This window comes from Saimiri boliviensis, chromosome 7 (assembly GCF_048565385.1).
Source record: "Saimiri boliviensis isolate mSaiBol1 chromosome 7, mSaiBol1.pri, whole genome shotgun sequence".
Classification (NCBI taxonomy): domain Eukaryota; kingdom Metazoa; phylum Chordata; class Mammalia; order Primates; family Cebidae; genus Saimiri; species Saimiri boliviensis.
In genome coordinates, this window is record NC_133455.1 from 60064517 (window position 1) to 60080914 (window position 16398).

At 42.0% G+C, this 16398-nt stretch overlaps 1 protein-coding gene across 1 annotated transcript in view; it reads right to left on the reverse strand.

Moving 5' to 3' along the window:
* Window positions 1–16398, reverse strand: part of TPH2 (tryptophan hydroxylase 2) — a 98294-nt gene that overhangs the window by 49647 nt on the left and 32249 nt on the right. The window contains exons 6-7 of the mRNA XM_003927809.2: window positions 15173–15369; window positions 7989–8124 (exon numbers count right to left, since the gene is read on the reverse strand). Of these exons, the coding sequence (XP_003927858.1) occupies window positions 7989–8124; window positions 15173–15369 (333 nt within the window). The remainder of the gene's footprint in view (window positions 1–7988; window positions 8125–15172; window positions 15370–16398) is intronic.

The window sequence follows — 16398 nt, forward strand, 5'->3', positions numbered from 1 at the left end:
CCTGACTTCTTTGAACCTTGGAATTGCCATCTGTAAAATGGTGACAATCCTGTGCACCTCATAGAGTTGAGTGGGATGATGCCAGACAAACAGAATGTGTGTGTGAACTGTCCACTCCCCCTTGGTTTCTCTCCTGTGTTGGATTTTGTGCCTGTCCAAAGACGTAATTCTCTACGCGGTAGTAAAGAGGTATGAACAGCAATTACCTCTTTCTTGCATAAAATTCAATCATTTTGGATTTCTTCTTCTGAACTTGCAATTTAAAAATGCAAATATTCCTGGAAAAATTTCTCCCTGGTCATCTCAGTCTTCCACACCTGAAAATACATAATGAACTTCTCCCTGACTACAGAGTGCTGAAGGAATATAAATTTTGATTTGAGTCTGGTGCTTATGAGTGCTAATTTTGGATTATGGGCTCCACACAAGGAAGACAGAGCTGGGTGCAGGGATAGGGGAGAGTGACAGAAGGAATCCTGCTTTGAATAGGCAAAAAAAAAAAGAAGAAGAGGGAGAAGAAGAAGAAGAGAAGAAGAAGAAGAAGAGGAGGAGGAGGAGGAGGAGGAGGAGGAGGAGGAAGAAGAGGAGGAGGAGGAAGAAGAGGAGGAGGAGGAAGAAGAAGGAGGAGAAGAAGGGTGGCTAACGCATTGAAGCTGTATCCCAAGTCACTATGGAAAACAGCCTAAAAGAAGAAAAACAGAGCTCCAGCAGACACTTAAGACACAATTTTGGTTTCAAATTGCACATTTTAAATAATGTATAAGATTTTTTTAAATAGAATGTATATTGTTAGAATGCTTAAGCTCTTGAGACAAAAGGCTCTGTAAGAAGTCTCAGGGGTTATTTTTGCTTTTAGGCACTTCACAAAACTAGACACAATATTATGATTGAAAACTTGGGAGTCCTGGAATGCAGCCTTGTGACTAAGGACGCACTGGAATTTTATGAGGCACATTAGCCCTCCACATGAATTTAAGAGGTGCCAAGTAAGGGTGGACTTATTTGGTATTTTTATAAAGCTTTTCTCTCTGCAAAGATCAAAGTGTTATTTCATCAGCACTCACACAGGGAGGTTAAATGGCTTGCCGACAGTCACACTGGGAGCTGAGAGTGGAGCCTACATTTCCAGGTGAGCAGTCCTTAGGTCCTCCTGCCTGGGGATACAGTGGTCTCCTATCTGCATTATCACACTGTAGAGAGGTGCTGTCCCTTCTTTTTCCCAGTGAGATAGAAGATTCCTCCTCTTGATAAATGGGGCAGACCAACTGTGACCTTGTGAAGATGAAAGGAGAGGGTGGGCCTCTAAGGAGCCTAGAAGTTGGGCCAAGGACTGGATGGGGCAGCACAGCACTAAACTATATAATAGCTGCAAAGTCTTTAGCATTCTGGCAAATCGGGATCACCAAATAAAAAAAAGTATCCTTTTCAAATGACTTCTACAAAATGTGCATTGGAAAACAACAACTACAAAAAAATGCTATTCAAATTCAGCTACAAATTTTGAGTCTTTCTGTTTAGTGTTGCTGATTAACAAAACAGCAGTTAAGCCCACAGAAGCTGGCATTACTCCAAAGTTCAAACCCTGACTCAGGTATGTACCAGCTGTGTTACCTTGGGCAATGTACTTAACCTTTCTGTGCCTCATTTCCTCATCTATAAACTCAGAATAATAATAATAATAATAAAACTCAAAGCATTGTAGTATTAGGTGAGTTCATCCATACATAACACTTAAAATAGTGTCTGGTGCTATTAACAGTAAGCCTGTATCCAGTTGATGTATAGTAGACATGTGTGCTATTCATAGTGAAAAGTATTGTTGCTACTGCTGTTGTGGTTGCTCTCGAGATTATCTATGCTGGTGGATGGAAGGAATTAAAGTATTTTCAGGTCTTGGGCACCTCTAACATCTTAACTGGCCCTCACTATGTACCAAACTGAGGGTATGTGTGCCGGTTACAAAGAGGGAAAGGGAGGCCAGATGGGATTGGCTTTCTGGGAATATGCCACTTTCTGAGAATCACTGGTAATAATAATGCTGCTTCACTATCCTGAGCTGCAAGAATAGTAATAGTGCTATGGAGGCAGTCAGTTGGATGAGCAGGAAGCTTGACACCAAGCTCACATGTCCTATGGGAAAGAGCAAGTTTAAGCTAAACACAGCTAGCTCATGGGCATGCAGGTTAAACTCCATAAAGCTCTGGTTTATCCTGCCCACTCTGCAGTAAGACCATGCTGAGATGACTTCAGCAAGGCCTGATATTAAAAACACCAACAACAGCCAGGGCCTAAGTCCCAGAACCTCTCGGATGGGAACAAGGAGGAAAAGTTGGGAATGAAAAAATTCATATTTTTCCTCTCATTACGGACCTAGTGAGAGGCAACTGTTCAATCAAGAGAGGAGCAGCCAAGCTTTCCTAATAAGCAAGGGTTAAGCATAAAGTCATTTACTTTACTTAGAATCAGTTGAAAACTAGTGTCAGAAATAATTCGCTTTTATTTTTCTTATAACATTAAACAGTGGTAATTATAAGAAAAATCACCTGACTGCAAAGACTTTTAACAGTTATATTTAAAAATAACATTAATTACCTCTAAACTGGTCAACAGCCACTAAAAAAGATGTTCTTAATGAAAATGTATTTCATTGTATTATGGCAAGAAAAGTTGCAACATTAGTCAATGGTGTCCTGAATTATTTCTCGACGGTGAAAGTTTGCTCTTTAATTTGAAAACTGACACTGGCAGAAAAGAAGAGATGTGTGGAACGGGAACAACACAGCAAAGGGTGCTGCCGTGGCATTAGAAACAGAATACCACGCCCACACGGCCAAAGCTGGTGGCCAGAGATTAGAACTGTGAGTTATCTTTCCCACCTAGCAGACTGGGCCCCCACTTTGCCTTTTAAACAGACCACTGAGGCATCAGACCATGAACCTTAAAGGGGCCACACTCTGCTAGTTGCCAGGGTTTGTGCTATCTCTCTCCCTCTCTCCCTCTCTCCCTCACTCTCTCTGTCTATCCATCTTTTTCTCTTTCTCTGCCTGACTCTCCATTCCTTACTCACATGACCCTGGGATGAAAGAGGACTGCTTTCCTGATACATTGCACCCTCTCTGCCTGGGATCTGCAAGGAACCCTGTTCTAAAAGAAGGTGAGGTGGCAGGAGGGCATAGCACAAGAGAGCACACAGTGGACTTCCCAGAGAGACAGAAAGAAGATCAGGGAGACTTAGAACTTCTCAATTCTTTGTTCTGCCACTGTACACATGCCAGGTGATGCTCACATGCCACATAACTTAGAACTCTGCATCGTTCCCTCTCATTTCAGTGGGAAACAGGAAAGGTATTACTGAAATAACCTTGAATTTGGCCCAATTGATTTTTTTTTAAGGAAATCGTTTGCAAATTTCATTACCCAATTAGAGAGAACATTGCAATCACAGCTGATCAAAGCATGGAGCCAGGCAATACCGAAATGCAGATTCGTTGCCTCAGGCACTGGTCAAAGGAAAATAAAGCAAGAGTACCTTTCTTCTTCTAGCAGATCAGTGAACTTTCAATCCAGGCATTAATGCACAGAAAAGCAACTCCTCCCATCAGGAAAACCAGGAGTCACTAATTCGCCAGGGGTTCCTTTATTGTCCTCCAGGCCAGAAAACTTTCCCCAGGGAACCAGTCCAATCTGCCATCACTATATTTTTCTTTTTATAGAATCAGGGAGTCCACATGCAGGTTTGTTACAGAAATCTATTTTGTAGTGGTGAGGTTTGAGATTCTAGTGTACCAGGTTTAGAGAAGCCAGAGTCTTTATAATTGTAAAATGTAAAAAGAAGTCGAAGATATGTTTAAAATCTAACGTATGTTGAAAGCTATGATGGCAAAATACATTCTACTCAGACTGAAAGGGAAAATAAAATTCTCTTTTCGGATAATGTCTTTTTTGTTGCTTCATGCTCATTTCTACCTGGGTCTTCAGGGCTCACCTTTGTCTCATTAGCGCTGCCTCCACTACAACAGTTCAGCAATTGAAGGCAGTTATTTGGAAGCACAGCACAAGCACCAAACACAGTAGCCAAGTTGAACTTCACAAATTGGAGAATATGCCCTCTAGTTGGTTTTCAATTGAGGAAATGGGATTTCATTACAAAGACAATGCCTGTGAAAGTGCTTGGGCAGGAAACAGCCCTCCCAGTATAGTACCTATAGAGTCAAACTATGTGGCTGAGAAGGGACTTAGGACTTTGCAATATACAAGGATTAAAAAGATCTTTACAGAGCATTTTGTCTGCACAGTACATTTCTGGAAGGATGCAATGGAAATAGTACCAGTGCTGGCCTCTGGAGAGGATGAACCGGGTATCAGAGGGACAGAGGATGGAAAGGAGCTCACTGTTCACAGTATACCTTTTAGTGCACTTTACATTCTAAACTATGCATATGTATTACCTATTCATAAAGCAATAATTTTAAAAAGCAAATGAATGGGCTGTAAATCCCAGCACTTCGGGAGGCTGAGGCGGATGGATTACCTGAGGTCAGTAGTTTGAGACCAACCTGGCCACCATAGTGAAACCCCATCTCTACTAAAAATATAAAAACTCAGCTGGATATGATGGTGCACACCTGTAATCCCAGCTACTCAGGAGGCTGAGCAGGAGAACTGCTTGAACCCGGGAGGCAGAGGTTGCAGTGAGCTGAGATTGAGCCACTGCACTCCAACCTAGGTGACCGAGTGAGACTCTGTCTCAAAAATAAATAAATAAATACGAATGATATGAAACCCACAAAAAATAGAGGGCTTGTAAAAACAACCCCAAGTTAGTTAATCCCAAATTTCCACCCTGTGAAAATTGTCTGTGTAGTCACAGGAGCCTTGGACGAAAACTACGCAGGTCAATGTGGTGGCTCACGCCTGTAATCCCAGCACATTGGGAGGCTGAGGTGGGTGGAGGTCAGGAGTTTGAGACTAGCCTGACCAGGATGATGAAGCCCCAACTCTACTAAAGATACAAAAAATTAGCTGGGCATGGTGGTGCGCACCTGTAATCTGAGCTACTCGAGAGGCTGAGGCAGGAGAATTGCTTGAACCTAGGAGGTAGAGGTTGCAATGAGCTGAGATCCCGCCATTGCACTCCAGCCTGGGTGATGGGGCGAGACTCCATCTCAGAAAAAAAAAAAGAAAGAAAAAAAAAAATAACTACTCAAAATCTATTATGGATGCTTTACATTCACTTCTGAACTTACAATCTTTATTTGTAACTACCAGAAACTTCTCCATCTAGAGGTTCCAGCCATGGACACCTCAAAGACATTATACACCAAACCCAAATTCTCCTCTTCCCTCCCTCTTTTCTTTCCTCTTCCCTCCCAACCTGATCCTCCTCCAATATTCTCAGTCATTAATAGAAATGACTTCCCACTCAGCTTCCCAAACAAAACCCTTAGCCTTACCTTACGGGCCCTCCCCTCATCTCACTCCTACTGTAGTCACTGAATATGGCTACTTCCATCTCTATGGTGTTAAGAGGGCATCAAAGGTGCCCTCTTGTACTATGCTGCTGACCTCCTCTAGCTCCACACCTTATGAACTGTATTCCTCCATAGAATGTAGCTCCCCAGCTGGTTTTCCATGTTGCTCATTCTCAACAATTCCTCAGCCCTCAACCCCAGTCATTTTTCTTCAATACACTTACCCAATTATGCCTAAGAACCTTGGATAGCTCCCTGTTGCCTACAGAATTAAGTCCAAATGTCCTAGTTTGATAAATGGTCATTTATTACGTGGCCTGAAGATACATTTCATCCCTAATACATAAACTGTACCCTGGCTATTCTGTTCCAACAAGCCTTGCTCATGTGTGCCTCTTGGGGTCTCCACAACTTTTCACTTGCTGTTTTCCCTGACTTGGAAAGCTTCCCCTTCTCTCCCCACCCAGCGTTGTCCAAAAATGAAATTTCTGCTCATCCTTCCAGGCCCTCACTCAGGTTATACATTCTCTGAGAAGCCTTTTGGTACTGTGTACTGTGCCTTCCTCTGTGCTCTCCAGAACTTTTTACACACACTGATTATAACCCTGACCACACTATTTCCTAATTATTTATGTTTCTATCTCCACTGCCAGAATGTGAGCTGCTTTAAAAAAAAAAAAAGGCTTCTATATTTTATTTATCTCTGAATCCACTGCACTGCCCTGCTAGCATTCCACATAAATGTTTGCTGAATGAATTGACCGAAAGTACTTTGCTAAAAATGTTAACACATTATCCTCTGTGGCTAAAATCTCATTGCTTTGCCTCTCTCTCTCTGCATACCTATTGGCACGCTATCACAGGTCTCCGGAGGGCCAGTTATTCAAAGGGAACTAACAAAGTGCCTTCTATTTGTAAACAGAGCCATTTGTAAACCCTCTGGGCTAGATTTAGAGATTGCCTTTCTAACTCTGACAGTGCTCCTTTGAGCACTCACTCCACTGAAAGAAGCACTTCTTTACCAAATGTCTGGGGTCCTATAAGTAACCTTTGTTTACCCTGAAAACACTTTCAGGGAAGCTGAAAAGGCTTAAAAAAAATGTACTGACCCTACAGGGACCTACCTGGACAGTAAGCTTTATGCCAGCCTAGGAAGGGGAGGGGTGCTTCAGAGACTTGACTTACCCCTTCTCACTTCCACTGCCATCAGCTACTTAACTGCCTGAACCTCAAAAGCTTCACTGCTCCCCAGTGAAGACCATGGCAACCCATTAACCACAAATGCATTCAAGTAAAGCAGCATTGTAAGCATACCCTGAGTGGCCTGAAGAACAATGGGGTAAGATTAAAGCAAGGCATGCATTTTAATGGAACCCAGGAAGGTAAACAAACCCCACAGCTCCAGCCTCAGGGTCTTTGCTTTTGCTGTCCTCTTGACCTGGAATTCTTCATCCCATCATATCCACATTCAAGTCTTTGCTCAAATGTCGCCTACCAAGAACCTGTCCTGACCCAATCCAAAAAAGCAGCGCCCAGGACTCTCCACCTCCTCCCCACTCTCTATTTGTCTTCACAGCACTTATTAGCACTTCATGGTAACACTTACACATGACACCATATTCCCTATCTGTCTGTCTGTATGCTAACCATTGTCTTCACCATTCACCTGGAAGGGCAGGAATGCTGTCCCATTCCCAGATAATCCAAGCAAGTAGTTGTCTCCCAGTAAATGCTTGTTACATTCTTTAAAGAGCTCAAAGTAATACGATACAGGTCATTTCACACTCAGAGACTGTCTAGTCCCATGTGTGATTAGGCCAAATGATTGACATGCAGGGGTTCCCAGCTTACTCCTGCTTCCTACCCATGACAGAGCAGTATAGCATCACCTCTTAGCTTCTCTCTCCCACTCCTAGCCTACCCATTGTCCAGGAGAGAATGGATAAAAACCCCAAAGGAAAACTGACAGAACCAGAGAAGAACCACAAACCTCACATATACCTGGAGGTGACGGGCAGGATTAGAGGAATGTTCAAGAAACTAAAATGGCAGCGCGAGCAAAGCACAGAGTTCGGAGTTTGGAGGTGATGAAAAAGATGAGAGAGGATTACTAATGAGTTGCTATGGTGTGTGTACATGAATCTTCTTCACATGAAAGAGGCCTCCTGACAAGAGAGGCACACATGTTCTGACCATGTGTTGACGTCTACTTTACACTTCTGTGCCTTCTCTTCCTCATCAGAAATGGAGATCTGGCCAAGCAGATGGTTCAGTGTTGGGATAAAGCTAGAGCAACCAGCCAGAGCTGGAATAACAGGGGCCCCAGTGGGCCCAGCTGAGGAGTCTGATCCTTCAATTAGCCCTTTTTTCTTTAGGTGAATGATGTGACTCTCATTGGCTCAAAGAAATTAGTTTGGAGGTAAAACAGGGCCTAAGTCATTTTCAAGTAAAGTGATCATTGACCAATTCATGGTGTGGTGGTCTCTGTCCAGCCTGGGCTTTAATGTAGGTACTCACGGTTCCGGAGTGTAAAGAGGATCTGAGCCATGCCGGATGTACTGGGTACAGTGGAACACTCTGTAGGCCAGTCCTGCCAGAAAATCCCGTGGGCTCAGGTATCCAGCCACCGGCCTCACGGTGAAGCCAGACCTTTCTAAAAAGGCAACAGAAAGAGCCAACTAAATATTAACCCAGCAAGACTTGAGAGCCCAAGAAGGAGCTTCTACTATTTATAAGGAAGATCCAGAAACAAAGTAATCAAGGTCATAAACCTCTTGACAACTGAATGATGTATACTGTTAACAGCTATCGTGATTGGTGCTTCTGATGACTAAAATCACTCTCAAAGATGGTTTCCAAGGGAACAAGACATTCAATAAAATGAAAGGAAGGGTGAAAAAAGTATTCAGAGATTTAAATTCAGAAGCCCAATAAGGATAAGAAATCTCAGACAAATTGATTACAATCTAAAGTGACACTTAGGACACATTACCTAGTATTTTTCTGAGACATACCGAGGGATCTCTTCTGTGTGCATGTGTTCAGTGACTAAGGCACCCCCTTCACTAGCATCTTCTTTAACTCCCAACCTCAGGTGATCTGCCCACCTTGGCCTCCAAAGTGCTTGGATTACAGGCGTGAGGCACCACGCCCAGACCACGATGACTCGCATCCTCAAATCAGTTAACACTGTGGCTTTCTATTGCCAATTCCTGCTAACTCCTTCATTCTATATTGTTATTTCTGTGATATTATATCAATTACCATGATTTGAAGAGGTACACCAAAGCCCTACATGCTCTATTGGTTTATGGTAAGAGGAAGCAAAGTAAGAACACAATAAAGTCTATAAAACTGCCCCGTACCACTAATTTAACTAGGTTGTGAGTCATCAGTGTTCTCATTCTAAGGGCTGCCTAATGTTTTCTTCTCAGGAAGGCCCAGAAAACTTACAACAGAAGGGATATTCTCTCTCTCTCTTTTTTTTTTTTTTGGAATGCACATTTTATCAAAATGTCATATAGAGTTGCACATTGCTTAATAATGAGAAAATATTCTGGGAAATGCATTGTTAGGTGATTTTGTTGTTGTATAAATCTCATGGAATGTACTTACACAAACCTAGATAATAAAGACTACTCCTGGGCTACAAATTTGTACAACACATTACTGTACTAAATACTGCAGGCAATTATAACCCATTAGTAAGTATTTGTGTCTCTAAACATAACTAACCATAGCAAAGGTATGGTGAAAATACGGTATTATAATCTCATAAGATCAGCACTATGCATGTAGTCCATTGTTGACTGAAAAGTCTATATGTAGCACATCACTGTACTTTTAAGTGGTTGTTTTATGTTCTGTTCTCGTCTCACAAGAGCAGTTCTATTTTTTAATATAAACTTTATGTATTTAAAGTGTACAACTTGATGTTTTGATACACACATACAGTGAGTCCTCAACATTGTCAGTAGGTTCTTGGAAATTGCGACTTTAGGTGAAAGGACATAAAGCAGGTCCTAGAATAACATCATTTCCTTCAACATTGTATTGTCATAATGTTGATGAGGGGAAAAATTGGTTTTGTTATACATTGTTTCACTTTAAGTCACAGTTTTCAAGAACCTATCGATGACATTAAATGAGGACTTACTGTAATAGTGAAATGATTACTACATTCAACTTCATTAACACATCTGTCTTCTCATATAGTTGTGTGTGTTTGTGTGTGTGTGTGAGAGAGAGAGAGAAAGAGAGAGGGAGAGGGAGAGAGAGAGAGAGAGAGAGAGAGAGAGAGAGCACATAAAATTTACTCTTGTAGCAAATTTCCCTTATATAATATGGTATTATTAACTATAGTCTTCATGTTGTTCATTAAGTCTCCAGATTACTGGGCACTGTGGTTCACACCTCTAATCACAGCACTTTAGAAGGCCAAGATGGGTGGATGGTTTGAGGCCAGGAGTTTGAGACCAACCTGGGCAACATGGCAAAACTTCATCTCTACTAAAAATAGAAAAATTAGCCAGCATGGTGACATGAACCTGTAGTCCCAGCTACTCAGGTACTACAGGTGAGGCACGAGAATTGCTATAGCCTAGGAGGTGGAGGTTGCAGTGAGCCGAGATTGCACCACTGCACTCCAGCCTGGGCAACAGAGCAAGACTCTGTTGAAATAATAATGAATGAAAGCCGGGTGCGGTGGCTCACGCCTGTAATCCCAGCACTTTAGGAGGCCGAGGCGGGTGGATCACGAGGTCAAGAGATCGAGACCACCCTGGTCAACATGGTAAAACCCCGTCTGTATAAAAAAATACAAAAAATTAGCTGGGCATGGTGGCACGTGCCTGTAATCCCAGCTACTCAAGAGGCTGAGGCAGAATTGCCTGAACCCAGGAGGCGGAGGTTGCGGTGAGCCGAGATCACGCCATTGCACTCCAGCCTGGGTAACAAGAGTGAAACTCCGTCTCAAAAAAAATAAAAATAAAAATAAAATAATGAATGAAAAAGATCTCTAGACTCATTCATCCTATCTAACTGCAACTTTGTACTTTTTGACCAATATCTCCCCACTTACTCCACCTCCTGCCCCTTGTAACCACTGTATATTTAACTTTTCCAAATTCCACATATAAGTGAGATAATGCAGTATTTTTCTTTCTGTGTCTGGCTTATTTCACTTAGCATAATGTCCTGGAGGGCTATTCTTATCCCTGATGCCAGCATTGTAAAGGTTCCCACTCTGAAAACATCAACTCATTAGGAGACTATGGCAGAATGGTTGAAAATGATCTTAAGAAGCAAGAACCAACTAAGCTTATAAAATAAGCCCAGCCTGGGATTTCTGGTACCTTCATGGAAATAACCTATTCTCAGGCCTCCTCAGACCCGTAATTCAAACAGCATTATGTTCATTTCAAAAACTTTCACTTTGGATTATTCCCTGGTGAATATCAAAAAGATAAGTGTATTTTCTTCTTTTTCCATATTACCTCAATTAAACCAGTATATTCCACATGTGGGACATATGTAATAGTACACAGAGGAACTTTTTTTATTTCAATAGTTATGTATTTTATTTTTATGTGAATTAGAAAAAATATGAAACCATGACATCAGGAACTTTGAATTTGTAGATACCATTGCTTTAAAAGTTTCTGTTTTAAATAAATTAGGTATTTTAAAAGTGAGTCAGTGTAATGATATAGGAACATCTACAGTTACATCATACTGGCTACATGCCAAGGCTACATACATCCAGTTCACCAAGGGTTGTGGAAAACAATAATGAAAGAAATAGCTAAGACTCTGCTATGCTTAATATGTTTTAGGCACATTAGACCTTTAAGGTATATCAATTAATTTCTCCTCCCAACCACCTTGTGGGGTAGATGAAATTACTGTCTCCCTTGACAGAAGAGATAACAGAGATACAGAAAGGTTAAGGTGATTCTTCTAAGGTCACCTAGCTAGGAAGTGACAGAGTGGGTATTAAAGCCCTGATATTCTACATCCAGGATCTATGCTCTAAGCCCCTATACCATACTGCCTCTCATAAGAATATTAATTTGGGTCCTGGCACAGTGGCTCACACCTATAATTCCAGCACTTTTGGAGGCCAAGGCAGGTGGACCACCTGAGGTCAGGAGTTTGAGACCAGCCTGGCTAACATAAAGAAACCCCCTGTCTCTACTAAAAATACAAAAATTAGTCAGGTGTGTGCCCTATGCCTATAATCCCAGCTACTTGGGAGGCTGAGGCAGAAGAGTGGCTTGAACCTGGAACGTGGAGGTTGCAGTAAGCTGAGATCGCGCCGTTACTCTCTAGCCTGGGCAACAAGAGTGAAACTCCATCTCAAAAAAAAAATAATAATAATACGGCAATAACTATGAGATAGCATTCTAACTATCAGGGTTTGGGGAACAGCGCAGTAAAAAGCCATCCCCATATAAGGAGCTCTTAGTAAAGAGGTAATATGCATATAGCTCTGTGGGAAACCAAGAGGAAATGATGGGAGAATACAGTCTAGTGAAGCAATAACATAAGGCATGAGTTAATTAGGGGCTAATTAGGTGATACTGATCGGTAGTTCTCAATCTCTTTTCCTCAGTAAAAAATATAGTAGATAATGTTCACACATAACACAGAATGAAATCAGAGTGGGAGAGGTCATGGTGGCTGCTATGATCGAGATCTATGGAGGAGGCAGGACTTGCCCTGAGTCCTGAAGAATAAGTAGAATTTGAGTAGGTGGAGAAGAGCTGAAATTTTCTAGAAAAGAACAGAGTTTACTCTCTTTCTAGAGAGAGAGTTTTCTCTCTTTATCTCTTTCTAGCAAAGACAAAGAGAGTCCACAGCAAGGTTGGGGGTTTGTACAGGGAAGTTGCATCAGGAAACTTACTTGGAAACTTGGGTCAGAGCCTCAGATTGATGCTAAACTGTTCAGACTTGAGCATATAAAACAGAGATCAGGAAACTATCACCTGCAGGCCAAATCCAGCTCACTGCCTGTTTTTGTATACCCCATATGTAAGAACAGTTTTTTGTTTGCTTATTTGTTTGTTTGTTTGTTTTGAGACAGAGTCTCACTCTGTCAACCAGGCTGGAGTCTCAGCTCACTGCAACTTCTGCCTCCCAGGTTCAAGCGATTCTTGTGCCTCAGCCCCACAAGTAGCTGGGACTGCAGGCGCCCACTACCATGCCCAGCTAATTTTTATATTTTCAGTAGAGACAGGGTTTCGCCATGTTGGCCAGGCTAGTCTCGAACTCCTGACCTCTAGTGATCCATCTGCCGTAGGCTCCCAAAGTGCTGGGATTACAGGCATGAGCCACCGCACCCAGCCAGTTTTCATATTTTTTAATAGACACACTTAAATGGCCATCAAAGTACCTATATAATAGCCTTGATTTTTCCTCTTGGCCCAAAAAACCTGAAGTATTTACCATCTGGCCCTTTACAAAAAATGTTTGCCAGTCCCAGTGAAAACAAGAGGGAGTCAATGATAGTTTCTAAGCAGAGATGTCAGTAAAAAAGTAATGCTTTAGAAAGTATTGTTTATGGGCAGTGGGCAAGAGAGTTAAGGGAAGAAAATATAAGCATCAAGGTTATAAAATGATGAGGACCTCTGCTTGGATGGTAACAGTGGAATAGAAAGAAAAGGATAGATTTACCATGTCATAAAGCCGTAAGTGGCAATAGGGGGAGACTGTGGTAGGCTAAATAATGGCCCCGCAAGAATGCCTACATTCTAATCCCCTGAATCTGTGAATATGTGACCTTACATGGCAAAACAGACATTGCAAATGTTGTTAACTTAAGAATCTTGCAATGGAGAACCTGTCCTAGATTATTTGGGTGGGGCCAATAGAATCATAAGAGTCCTTACAAGAGGGAGAAAGGAGGGTCAGAGTCAGAGAAGGAGATGTGACAATGAAAGCAAAAGGTTGGAGTGCTGCAAGGAAGGGGCCACAAGCCAAGGAATGCAGAAGAACTCTAGAAGCTGGAAAAGGCCAGGGCACAGAAGCCACCAGAAGGCATGAGCCCTGTAACACCTTGATTTTAGACTTCTGATCTCCAGAACTGTGAGATGACTTGTGTTGTCACAAAGTTTGTGGTAATGTGTTGTAGCTATTATTGGACACTATCACAAAGAAGGACTGATTACGGGCAGGGGTGGGGATAACGTGGGTAGGAATTCAGAGGAGTCCTTAGAGGCAAGCCTGATGAGTGTAGAGAAAAAGTTACTGATAGAAACTGGGAAAACAAGCAAGAAAGCAAGTTCTAGGAAAGAAAACAGGCAAAGAAGTTTTTGCTTTTGGAACTATTGTGCTTGAAAGAAGAGAGAGAAGAGAGCAGAGAAGTCAAGGACTTAAGCACAACGAGGAACAGAGGAAGAAATGGGACCACCATGAAACTTTGCCTTTTTCCCCAACCCCTCACAAGCCTATTTCCTAGCTATTGTTCCAAGGGGGTATTGTCAGTGAAGAAACCCACAGACAGTGTGAAACGATGTCACTGTATGAGTCATCGTGTTCTCTAGTGTAACATTAGCAACAAGTACAGTCCCTGGCACACAAATTATAATGTAAAGTATTGATCAATCGGTTGACTGATTGATTGACTAGTTGTGTTACCAGAAAGAGGTCCCATTCCAGACCCCAAGAGAGGATTCTTGGATATCACACAAAGAATTCAAGGTGAATTCATAAAGTGAAAGCAAGCTTATTAAGAAAGTAAAGAAATAAAAGAATACTCCATAGGCAGAGCTCTGGCATGGATCACTGGTTGCCCATTTTTATGGTTATTTTTTGATTATATGCTAAACAAGGAGTGGATTTTTCATGAGTTTTCTGGGAGAGTGGTGGGCAATTCCCAGAACTGAGGGTTCCTCCCCTTTTTAGACTATATAGGGTAACTTCCCAACATTGCAATGGCATCTGTAAACTGTCATGGCACTGACACGAGTGTCTTTTAGCATACAAATGCCTTATGATTAGAGTATAACCAGAGGTGAGACTGACCAGAGGTCACTCTCATCAAACCTTGGTTTTCGTGGGTTTTGGCTGGCTTCTTGACTGCAGCCTGTTTTATCAGCAAGGTCTTTATGACCTGTATCTTGTGCCAACTCCTGTCTCATCCTGTAACTCAGAATACCTTAACCTCCTGGCAATGCAGCCCAGTAGGTCTCAGCCTTATTTTACCCAGCCCCTACTCAAGATGGAGTTGCTCTGGTTCGAATGCTTCTGACAGTTGCCTGATTTCCTCCAGGGGAAAGTCACTGATGTTCAACATTACCCATAAGATTTCATCATTCAGTACATAATTTTTAACAAAGCAAATAAAAAGGCACCTTTGGAGGTCATTTCATACCCAGGCAGCCCAGCGTAGTAGCTCCTCGATCAGAAAAAGCTCAGAGCTGAACTTGCAAATATCCTTTGGGCCTTTCCATTTATAGCAGCCAATCACAAAGAGGCCTCAGCAAGCCCCTGAGCTGCGAAAACAGCTGAGTCCATCTCCCCTGCCCAGGGACCCCGCTCTGCTTCCCACAGTGGCCACTGGTAGTTGTTGGCTCAAAACCAGCAACTTTTTAAGTCACTATTTTTTTCTTTTTTGGAAAAAGAGCCATTGCTGCAACCTGTGTCCTTGGAAGGCAATTGAGGATACTCACCAATAAGAGTCAGCCTGTGTGAAATCTTACCTTTCAGGAACATGGAGACATCTTCGAGTTGAGGCACATTGTCTTCTCTGTAGCCACAGTATTTAGTCAGCAGAGGGAAGTTTTTCAAATACTCTCGGCAAGCATGAGTGGGATAGAGTTTGGAGAGCTCCCGGAATACAATGCCCCAAGTTTTAGTTTCTTCTTCAGTATACTCCACCCTGGGAATGGGCTGACCACTAGGCAGGAGAGAAGAAAAATAAATGAATCTAGCTTTGAATCACTGAGTTAAGTATTTTCTCACCTTAATACCTATCGTTAAGTCAGACCCTGCCAAAGTGGAACACATGAGTATCTGAAAGGATTCCATTAAGTCTTATTTTTTAAAGCAAATGCTAAACTTCTAATGTTGTGCATGTGTATTTGAATTTCTATATAAATTATTTTGTAAATAAGTTATATCTTCATACACCCTTAGATAAATGTGATAAGATTTATGTTCTTAAACTGAGGTAAGTAACAAGTTCTGGGTTAGAAGGAACTGGTTAAGGTACAAAACTGTTCTCTGGGAGCATTTTCTGCAAACACCTGACAACAATAATAAATAAACGTTTTGTCTCTTAAAAATCAAATTGCTTTGTGGGTTCTCTTTGTCCATTGCCCGGACTCACCCCAATCTTCAAGTGTAATTTTGAGATTATTTGTTCAATGTCCAAAATGTCTGGGAGATACTACAAGACTATGCTGAATTTAAAAGTGAGAGTTTTGCAAACCACAAAATAAGGAGCACTGATTGCAGGTCATGCTGAAAGATACACACATTAAGCCCCCTCAGATGAGGTCAGCAAACTTTTTTTTTAATGCCCAGAAAATAAATATTTTAGGCTTGTGGGTCACACGGTCTCTGTCACAACTGTTCAATTCTGCCACTGTATCTCAAAAGCAACCATACACGATAACAAATGGGTGTAAGTGTATTCTGACAAAACTTCCTTTATCTGGCCCATAAACAGTAGTGTGCTGGTGACTAGTTTAGAATATTGAAACATGGTGCTGGACTGAAGTGGTCGGAGAGAGCTTCCTGGAGGAGGCACAACTTGAGCTGAGACTTTCTGGCCAGGTAGGACCTGCAGGTTCCAACAAAAAGAAAGTGAGGAAAAACTGGTGCTCTAATGTAATAGCAGCCAGCAGCCACAAGCAAGGAACATACCTTGTGATGCAACTAGAGATGGGTAGGAGAATACAAATGTGCTTTTGTACGTTGTTGC